General features: G+C 52.0%; 2 protein-coding genes and 1 non-coding gene across 3 annotated transcripts in view; 1 reads left to right on the top strand and 2 right to left on the bottom strand.

The window, feature by feature from the left end:
- The window catches only part of LOC127749130 (dedicator of cytokinesis protein 7-like), a 6,806-nt gene extending 5,891 nt beyond the window's left edge, over window positions 1-915 (top strand). The window contains exon 4 of the mRNA XM_052265976.1: window positions 841-915. Within this exon, the coding sequence (XP_052121936.1) occupies window positions 841-915 (75 nt within the window). The remainder of the gene's footprint in view (window positions 1-840) is intronic.
- Window positions 1-1,459, bottom strand: part of LOC113208404 (acyl-CoA Delta-9 desaturase-like) — a 25,180-nt gene extending 23,721 nt beyond the window's left edge. The window contains exon 1 of the mRNA XM_026425364.2: window positions 1,173-1,459. The gene's annotated coding sequence lies outside the window, so the exon portion shown is untranslated. The remainder of the gene's footprint in view (window positions 1-1,172) is intronic.
- A 2,409-nt stretch (window positions 1,460-3,868) lies between these two features.
- Window positions 3,869-3,940, bottom strand: Trnap-agg (transfer RNA proline (anticodon AGG)). Its single transcript has one exon. It is a non-coding gene; the product is annotated as a tRNA-Pro (tRNA).
- Window positions 3,941-10,507: the final 6,567 nt, after the last annotated feature.

Below are 10,507 nucleotides of genomic sequence, written 5' to 3'. Positions count from 1 at the left end.
CGTAACCCTCTCCAGCTTATTGCCCCTTCTAGAAGGATCGTCGCGATTGGTCGCGATATAATTTTGGCGTACCGGTGGGTACCGGGTGCACTGTAAATCAGAGTGTGGTCCTGACGGCACTTTTTTTTTGCGGTACAGAAATATTGCACGATGCTGTGATGATTATCGCGGAAAAAGTACAACATTACATTCATTGCTGCTTGTATTTGAGGTGATCATCTCTTATTGGTTGATCCTTTAAGGTATCATAGTTTTGTGCAATGTGCATTACACCGTGCACAATGTGCATCGCCAACCGGAGGAGCGACTGTAGCGGCGACAGTTAGCGAGAGTCCATTGTAGCAGTTGCAATTTTAAAAGCTTGTTATGGTACTCGGTGAGTGGCCGGCTGGGTAGGCAACCCCGCAAAGCACTCGTGTAGGCACGTTGCCTAATTCGCCCGGGGCCATGATCCACCATATTGGGACAGGCGATAGGCAAACCCATCCGCACACTTGCATGTGCTCTACCGGGACCAGGGCTAGTCACCTTCCCAGAAAAAGATTGAAGCCGAGCACGAGCACAAGAACACTGCTCGCCTACACTGACTGGATTTGTGTGTTTTATTTGTACACAGTCAAACAAACGAACTTTGTGCACACATTTCTGCGTTGATTCGAAACCATTTGTTTGTGCATTTATGAGTACGAAATCGTGCATTTTTAAAATGAAACTTGGCTTTAACTTAGCACGAACATTTCCAGAAAACTATCCACAGCGTAGGCTTCAGAATATTTTGAACTTTGAAACATGCACAGCTTTACGCCTTAACATTTAAACTCAACTTTTACCGGTTAACAGAGTGTCCATTTAACTTTTGGCGCCGATTCAACTTTTAATTGTATGGGCATTAAAGCTAGCTTGGTGCTAGGTTAAGTGTCGTACACCCAAAAAGCGTGTGCCTTGCGAGATCAGGGGTGGAACACGCGTTCCTGGGTGATATTCTTTGAGGTCTTACCTGGAAGAATACGTTGGGACCACGGACGGTAAACAGACACTGTCCTCTGACCACCGGCTAACTACTATATACTGCACACGCACGCAGCGAGCGACCCCCGGAAGTCGTTGCACCTCTCCGATAGAGGCAAATAAAGAAATCCCCACGCATGAGTAAACCCACGGTTGACGTTTACCTGGTGACGTGGGCGGTGGTTGAGGTGTCGCTATCCTGGCGCGAGCCGCGGGGGTTGCGAGCCCTGCTGGGCCCCGGTAGTGCGTGGGCGCAGGGGGCGACGCGTTCACCGTCGCCGCGCGCTCAGCTCGCGGGCGGGCGGGGCGGGAGGGCTGGCTGTCGCACACGGCTGTCGCGAGCTGTCACCGGCCGGAGCAGTTGTGCCTGTGAGCGGTGCCGTTGCCGTTCTGTCCAGCAGTGCTGGCTGGGCGCTGCACTCAGCAAAAGCGAAGCACGGCGAAGCGCTCCGCCGCCGGGCCGGGCCCGCCTGTACTTATAAGCTCCGTACCGCGCGGCCGGGGGAGGGAGGGGAGGGGCGCAGCAGCTGGAGGGCCCGCAGGGCCAGGGCCAGGGGCAAGCAGGAGGGCGTCCGGGGGCCCGGGGAGAGAGAGGGAGGGAGAGGGAGGGGAGGGAGAGGGAGAGGTACGCGCGCGCCACTTCGGCGGCCAACGACGGGCGCGACGGTCCCGTCTATTCGATCACGAAAATGTTGGCCGCGGTACGGCTCCGTCCGTTGTACGGCAATCGGACCGGCCGGCTGCCCGTGTCTCCCGAGCGTCTGTCCGGCACGCCCCGTCCGTACGGCTCCGCCCCGCCCTCTGTGGCTTCAACAGCTCAAAAACAAGTCAAGCACCAAGCATAGGTTTCTCTCTGTTATTTTCTTGCTTTCTCTCTTTACTCCCCTATTCACCACCCCATTTTTCCACCCCACCCTGTACTGTACACCCTCGACACTTTTGAAAATATTCTCTCATTGGCAGTGTCTGTCTGTCTGTCTGTCTGTCTGTCTGTCTGTCTTTCCGTCTGTCTTTCCGTCCGTCCGTCCGTCCGTCTGCATGTCTACATTTTTTCTCGATACCCACGGCATTGCTTCCACGGTAATTCTCTGTCGCGTGTTATACAAAGGTTCCACTCCACTCCACACAAACACGCGTGAGATCTGCCGATCTCACGAGTCAATCATTCCACCCTGACCCGACTCGTCACCTCCACCCTCCCTCGCCCAGCACCCCCAGGGGAAAACAGGCTTATATAACTTTATTTACACATTGAAGTCAAAGTATTGTAGTCAGGAGTATGATGAATGCATAGTGATTTGATGAATTTCTTTGTAAAGTCCACAAGTGAAAAATTCATGCTAAAATTTATAACCCCTGCATCTGTTTCTAAACCTAAACATTTTTCTCGTTTTGATTTTACAATGTTACTATATGAACTGTACGGAATAATTGTGTTTCTCTTCCCACAACGATTAATTTGGGATGACGGAAGATCACGTTTTTCCGTTACAACATGACTTACTTTTAGGCGACCTGAGCGAGTTTTGGCGAAAAGCTTTGGCTGCAAAGTTCACCGCACTGTTATGGCAAAGGGAAAGTTCATCGCAGTTCAAGCAATAATAAATCCCTCGAGGTCCGCTCGCAGCCTCTCGCTGCGCCGCGCTCCGCTCCCCGCGGCTGCGCCGGTCGCTAATTAGCGGAAACTACCCCGTGCTGTTTACAGTATGGCCGCCCCCCTCAGGGTGACGGGCAACACTCCCCTCCCTGGCCATCATTGACCCCTTCCCCCCTTGCCCCCTCTTATTTTCCCATCCAATCCACTTTGATATTCATTTCTCTGACCGGTCAACCTGCTGCTGCTATACGCCCTCGCTGCCCTCCCGTCCTCGCGTCCACGCGCGCGCCCTCACGTCCTCGAGCCCCCGCGTCCCCGCAGCGCCCGCATACGTACCGGGTGTTGCGGGTGTTGCGGGAGTTGTCGGGTGCAACTGTGAATACGCAGCAGTGTTGCGGGATTGCAGACCCAATGTGGCCGCAGGGGCCATGGCTCCTTACATTAGGGGTGTAAAGAGTAGGCAAACCCGCAACACTGCTGCGTATTCACAGTTGCACCCGGCACGCTTGCTCGCGGCCCGGATGGGCGGCCTATTGGGTGGCCTAACCGCGCGGCGTAGGCGGCGCGGTACCGCTGTGGGCGCCGGTGAGGTGGGCCACCCATTCGGCCGGTGAGCGGCGCGGGCGCGGGGGGGAGAGGCTCACCGGCGTGACGAAGCCGTCGCTGCTATGTCGCAATCGGGGGACCACCTGGGGATCTCAAACTCTAGTATTCGCCTGGACCGATAGTGCAGCGCGACCAACACAACAGGACATATGGTTGGTTATGGAGGGATGAGTGGTTCACCACGGCTCACTCTTTTAGACTAAATCTGTTTTCAAAATTTTGCCATTAACGTTATACTTACCCATTGGTGGTGGGATAGATGGTGGTCAAGTTTACAAGCTTGACTTGAGGAAAACAGACTTGTAAGAAATGTCAAAGAAGGGGCACGTTTCACAGTGAAAAACATCGTCGGATATTTACAAAATTTTTGTAAACTCGAATTATAATTTAAGTTGTAAATTTACGGCAGCACACTTTTTACTCGCCAAGGGATTTGAAGTCGATACATACTGCATGTATTTTTACGCTTACAAATTGTAATTTTACAACTTGCGTCAAGGAAAATTTTCCTGTAAACCTACCTACTTTTTTCACAGTGTTTAGACAGTCTAGGGGACTGTCTAAAAATGTGCACACTTGCCGAAAGACCGATGTGTAGCAGAAGTACGCCGGCATATTTCATTTCACAATCCGCCATGTTTTCGTGGCACAAAAGCTGGGTCCGTCCGGGATTTGAACCCGGGACCTCTCGCACCCTAAGCGAGAATCATACCCCTAGACCAACGGACCGGCTTGAGAGCTAAGCCGCACCCATCCCGCTCACAATGCAACCGCAGTCGGTAACGGCCCGGCGGGCCCAAGCCCCACCCGCGGAGAGTGAAAGTCCACTCCCGCCCGCCCCACCACTCGGAGCGGCGCGGCGTGGCGTGAGCGCTGTGTCCTTGGCCGTGAAGACACCCAAGCTCGAGTGTAATGCAGGCAGATCCAGCCACGGCAATAGATTTAGCACAAGTGCCTTTAAGTGTATATTTTTAGACAGTCCCAAAGACTTGCTGTTTTGCAGTATATGTTAGGCAAAAATTCCCACGAATACACCTGTGTGGAGCGCCTACCTACTAGGCAACTTCTCAGCACGCGTGTGTAAATGTTGCCCACTAGGCAGGTGCAGATGCAGCCCGCTCCACACTGGGGTATTCACTACGACTGTCTCTACCAGAAGGCAAAGCCCCCCCCCCCTTCTTCCTGTAGTTAATGCGTTCATTATCAGGATAGCAAGCCATTTACGGTACTGTTTTCAACCTTAGGCTTTACGCTGTGAAAGTGCCCTTCCAGCCAAAAAGCTTTTATTTTCGTCCAGTCGCATTCACCCAATCGTTTGGCAATTTTGGGTGATTTTCTTTTTTTATTGTTGAAATAATATGAGTTTGACAACCCGAAATGGAATGGCATGTACGTGGTTAAATCAGCACGGTCGGGGGAGGTGCTACCGTACCGTGCTTCACTCGCTCCAGGCGGGCCTACGGCTGGCCGCCGTCTCCACACGGCTGTTCGGCGGGCTGGCCTACCCTGCGCGTGGCAGGCGCTCGGTCATTGGCGTCGCCTAGGAAAACGTGCTTCGTGGGAACACCTATCTCTATGTCGATACTCCAGCCTCGCGAGAATTTCACCAAGAAGCCACCTCTCTTCTAACATGGAGCAGAGCCTCAACGCTGACGTGCGATTCTCTCGCAAGATTTTTTACGCTTGAGGAGTTGTGGGCGTACCGGGAGGGGGGGGGGGCGTTCAGCGCCACCAATATGCCTGCATGGGGAACGCTTTTGCGAAGAAAAGCACATTCAACAGTGGAAAGGCTTACCCCGCTGCGCTAAGCCTGCACACGACTAATTCTATATTGGATGTAGCCAGGTGTTCCGCGCCATTACGGCCTTGTTGTGAGTGCAGTTTTGGCGTTATTGCGGTGATACGTTTTGGTACACGTTTGTACGCTTTAGTAAGCGTCCCTACGTCATTAGTACAGACAGTACGAATTAGTAGGCAAAGTGATTTTGTCCCCGACGGCGGCACGTCGTCGCGTGCGTCATGCCGGCCGGCACGCGCAGGCAGGGGCGAACGTACCCCTCACGACATGGCTCCTCTCGTGACCGAGCCCGTGACCCCTGACCCCGCCGTCCGTCGGAGGTGAGCCACACAATTAGGAGAGCGGAGCGCACACGAAAAAAAAAACAAAAAAAAACTTTGTTGTGAGGATCAGTTATGTTTGGTAGGCTAAATTCGATAGCTGGAATCGAGAATGAGAATCCGATACCCAGAACCAAGGGTTGTTCGCCACGACCGGACACTTGTACGAAGAGAACAAACTCCAGCTTGGTTCTCTTCGTACAAGTGTCTGGTCGTGACAACCAGCAAAGAAGTTCTTTTTTCCGTGCGACCCTAGCCCGGGAGTCGGAATTGTAACCATTATATCATAGAGTTGATTTCGGAAGCCATTTGCGGATGTGTGGCGTTCAAATCAGTGTTATGTAATGACTACACATCAGAAGTAAGATGTCTTTATTCTGACGTTGATATCAAAATATCAATCACGTACGTCTTCTGACATTATCGTAAAACTGACTAATACCACCCACATTTCACAACGTGCTTTGAGGAGTTTTGACACAAATTTAGAGTTATTGGGCATCAACGGATTCATTTAGTGAGGCCGTTTTACTTTCATTAAGACAGCGTGCATAAGTATGTAGATGTTACTATTCAGACCTCAACGTCACGTTAATAATTAAACCAAATTATACGCTGATAAAATATAACTATTCGATTCTAACATACTGAAGTATTGACGTATAGATTCTGACTCCCAGCCCAGGGGTGACTTCGGGAGCGAGAGTGGACCGGACCCTTCTGTCGAGGGTTCGGGTACGATCGACGGCATCAAAGGGCAGTCGAAGGATACACTGACCTCCCGAACCGATCCGAACCCTACATTTTAAATGTAGATAGTCAAGCAACTGTGCGACTTAAGTCAACTTAAATTGCACGACCCTGTCTAGAATCTGTGCGACTTGATGAACAACTTTTTGTTGACAATAACATGTACATATTGTTGTATGTATAGGGAAGAGCCGTATACTGTCTACCACGGGACACTTAGTAACCTGTACAACACATTGCCCAAGGGTCTCACCACCTCAAGGTGTCCAACCAACAGCTGTTAAAATTAAGTTATAGAACAGTTCTGGACACCCATGACTTACAGTACGCTGTCGTTGTCGTAATTGTATTACCACCAGCAGCAGCCTGATGGGCACGCGAGACGAAAAACATGCAAACAAAGGCGAGTCCCGTACACTGTCGTTCAGCGGCGTGCCTCCCAATGTCGCCAAGCGCGGGGCTCGCGATGGTGGGCAACCGAAATATTAAGTAGAACATTTGGGTCCCAAAGGGCGCGTGGGCCATTGACGTCTTGCACACTCTTGTGAGGGGTAGTGTGCAAGACGTTTGGAGGAAAACGAAGCGAATTTACACACAACATACAGACTAAACCCTTATGTTGTTTGCGTACGTTTTAAGCATAACCAGTAACCTCTAAATCCCAGTTAATTGCAAGCATGACTCAGCTTTTCAACTCTTATTCCGCGAGAGAAGGGTTAACAATTTTTAAAAAAGAGGTACTTTCTTTGGAATGACGTATATTCAAATGAATGCACAGGCTCAATAGCCGTACTTTTTTGATGGGCCACTTTTGGTTCGAGTTCTGCACACTGTACTATAATCGGAAAATTATGACAGCTAAATGCGGCTAAATGTCTCTCAGCTGAAATGACGACCGGATGAACACCGCAATTGCCTATGAAAACAGTGAAGCGTACCAAGGTGTTTTTATTTGTTTTTCATTCTGAAGACGCAATGAAAAAACAAACAGTGTTTGTTCATGATTTGAGCGTTGCAATAATGTAGACTTTTTCGGGGAAGGCTCAGACTGAGACAGCTAATTTTTGGGGTGGGGGTGCGGTGCAAGCGATGATGCCGCGCAATTCTTTACACTTTGCACGAGAGATCGATCAGAAAGTACGCTCGCTTTTCTCAAATTCTTTCGGCAAAAAAGTGGTGCTCGGCGCCTGCGTGACTTAGGGTAGGCCGCGCCGCAGGACACGCATGCAGTGCAGGCAAGATATTGCCTACCCATCAGGCGCTCCGATAGCATGCAGAGGCTGAACTTGGCAGTTTCGTAACGGCGCATGACGGACGTACTTTCTGGATGATCCCATAGGTGAAGGGAAAGATTTTGGGTGCTCACATTATATAAACGAATTATTGAGGGGTTGCACCGTATGACGCAAGTGGCAGAGAAACACTCGCCCATAACTTTTTCTTTTGTTTCGTTGTTGATACCAATCCGACTGATAAAAGTCTCCTGGCGCGCATGCTATGCATACGTCTGTCCCGTGGTTGGGGGCTCCGCGATCGGTGCTGCGCCCGGGACTGCACAGAGTTCAGACAGAGGACTTCTTTGTGCCTAGCTGCACTGGGTACTACTAGGTACCACTGACGGGCAAAGCAGAGTGTGCGGGAGACAAGTAAATGTCGCTGCCGATCCTAATGGACTGCATGCTGCTATTATTGGTGCTCTAAAAATGTACTGAAAATAAGTTTTTTTCTCTTCGTGCGGGGATATTTCATTCAAATTGAAGATGAAAATGCTTGAAACAATAGACTATTTAAGGCATTCTTCTCGTCCCGTGTTTAGGAGAATATATTTATCACCTAAAGAGGATACTCCTTCATATGATACATATTTTTTCCCAAGTGCTCTTGTAGCTGTTGCGTGGCCTGGCTCTGCTTTCGCGGGCTGCAAAACGCCTCTTTTTTGCCATAATTATCTGCAAACGTCGGAACCTCATCCGGAGGCAACGCTGACACCTCACAACACAGCGGCACCACCTGGGTTCCCTCTGGTTCCATCACCCGCCCGTGGACCTTGAACCTCGAATCTTATAGAGACACCTGCCATCACGCAGATAATGCATAATCGTACGAGACACCTGTCAGGATGTTTGGAAACGGAAGGGGGGGGGGGGGGGTGATCAGCGCCACCTTAACCTTTCGTGTCATCTGTACACGCCCATCTACACGAATTGTTGGTTTTCCATTAGTCGATAAGAAGTTTTGCGCATCCATAGCGCTATCTTATTTCGCGACAATATGAACCGCAAGGCGTGCGTCACTGTCGCTTAGTATTGTCTATACCCCCATACCCCTCCCCACTATATTCTTTTTCCTTCCTTCATCACTCAGCTGCGCATCGCGGGAAGAGAGAGGGAGGGAGGGAGAGAGAGAGAGAAACAAACAACAACACTGCGTATTACCATCGCGTTCCCTATCTGTGGAACGAAATTGGAAGACCCGAGTAAACAAAAAAGCTCAGCCTCCTCATTTACGACTCCTCATGACTATGTCACTAAAGCTGCGGGCGCCCGCCTCCGGCTCCACGCGACGCCCCCGCCCAGGCCGAGCGCCGCGGGCCGCGCTCATGTTGGCAAACACCCAAACACTCGATAGCTGGACAACACGGCGGTAATGGGCCGCCGGCACCGGCCACACGGTCTCTTCAAATACTCCAAGCTTACGCGAGGAAAGTACGCGAGGAAAGTACGCGAGCCAAGAAGTAGACACATTTCGACGGTGTATCAGTCGTCGTATTTTTACAAAGATGTGGTGTCTGATTCCCCGGTAGTGTTAATCAATAAGCGATCAGAGCTCGACGATGAGCTTCCCGTTCGGGCCGGATCGCCGGTCTCCGTCGCGGTTTCGTCGTGTTCCTGCCTCTTGACGAGCCCGCGGAGCCCGCCGGTGTGACAGCCAATTATTCGCCGCGACCGGGAGCTGATAGCGTTGCGCGGGGCTGACAGTGAGCAGCCGTAGGGGTGGCGGGGCGCGGGGCGCACGGCGACCAACGGCGACCTCGCCGCGGGGGCTGCGCCCGGGCTGCGCGCGGCTCATTTGGCTTCGGCATTCGCAGTTAGTTAACGCCGCGCGGCGTGGCTTTTCGGATCTGATACGATCCCCCGGAGTCCCGCCGTAACTTTTCCACCGGCTACACACACACACGCGTGGTGGGTCCATCTTCAGCTTGGCCGTATACAGCAGTCGGTGCCAGCTCTCCTCCCCTCCTCCTCCTCGCTGTAGTGTTCCGCCGTGGAGCCTGCCCGCCCGGTACCCGCCGGCCGTGCCGATGATGAGCCCCGGCCGTGCCGCGGGCGCCTGCAGACCCAGATCCGCCCACAAAAGGCTTGTCCTCCTTGAATGGGGATGACCAGGCTGTCCTGCGCGGCCGCCGCCGGCGGGACGAGCACGAGGCTGGCGACGCCGTACGGTCACGCGCCGGGCGACTCCCCGCAGAGTCCGGAGTCCGCGCGGGCCACTCCAGGAGGAGGACCCCGGGCAGGGGGACGCACACAGTACACTCAAAAAATGGGTTCTTCTTCTTTAATTCGAGGAAATGTGGTTTAAAAATGATGCTAACATTAGCAAAGAAATTTGTGAGTGAAAAGTGACTTTCTGTAAATCTTGCGAATCAAAACAATCAAATTATTCAATGGAATTTCATGGAATAAGACATTTTGTGTGGCATGCTGCAACAATATTCACAGGAGGATTCCCCCCCCCCTGTCCTATTATTCGGGACTCAGCACTCTCCTCTACCGCTCCCAATCTACTACAAATAGCTGGCGTTTTCCTTCTGTGTTTTGTCATGGCAGAGACCAAGACCAGGATTGTTTGAAATGACGGTGAAAACGTCAATTGTGTGTCATAAATGTTTCGTGTGCGAAAACTCTTTCTCCCTCCGTCTCTCTTTTCTCCCTCCGTCTCTCTTACACACACTGACACATACAGTTTTGTTCTGAAGTCAGAACCCCCCCCCCCTTCCCCCCGTCTCTCTTCAAGATCACGGTCGGGGGACACCGCGTCCGTAAGCCCCCTCCTCCCTCCCGACCACGCGATGGGTCACTGTCAACCGGGTTCGGGTCAGGCGTCAGGCGATGGTGACCACTTCTCCTCGCCTCGCTACAACACGCCATGTCACTCCAAGCCAAGCCAAGCCACGCCTGACCTAACGCAGCCCTATCTTGGCCGTACAAGCCCTAACCGCCCATCTCGCCCATTCCCCCTCTCCCCTCTCCTCTGCACTTCTTTTCCAATCTTCCGCCTCGCGGCGTTTAACCGCATTAAGCGCGAGGATGGGCCAAAAAATAGGAGCGAAAGCAAATAGAATACGAAAAGAGGGGGAAATAGGTGGAAATAGAAGATCGATTGAGAGAGGGAGAGAGCGGGTGAGTGAGAGAGGAAGAGAGCGGGAGA

This window comes from Frankliniella occidentalis, unplaced genomic scaffold, assembly GCF_000697945.3.
Source record: "Frankliniella occidentalis isolate FOCC.00 unplaced genomic scaffold, Focc_3.1 Scaffold33, whole genome shotgun sequence".
NCBI classification, from domain to species: Eukaryota; Metazoa; Arthropoda; class Insecta; order Thysanoptera; family Thripidae; genus Frankliniella; species Frankliniella occidentalis.
This window is presented reverse-complemented; position numbering and strand designations above follow the sequence as displayed.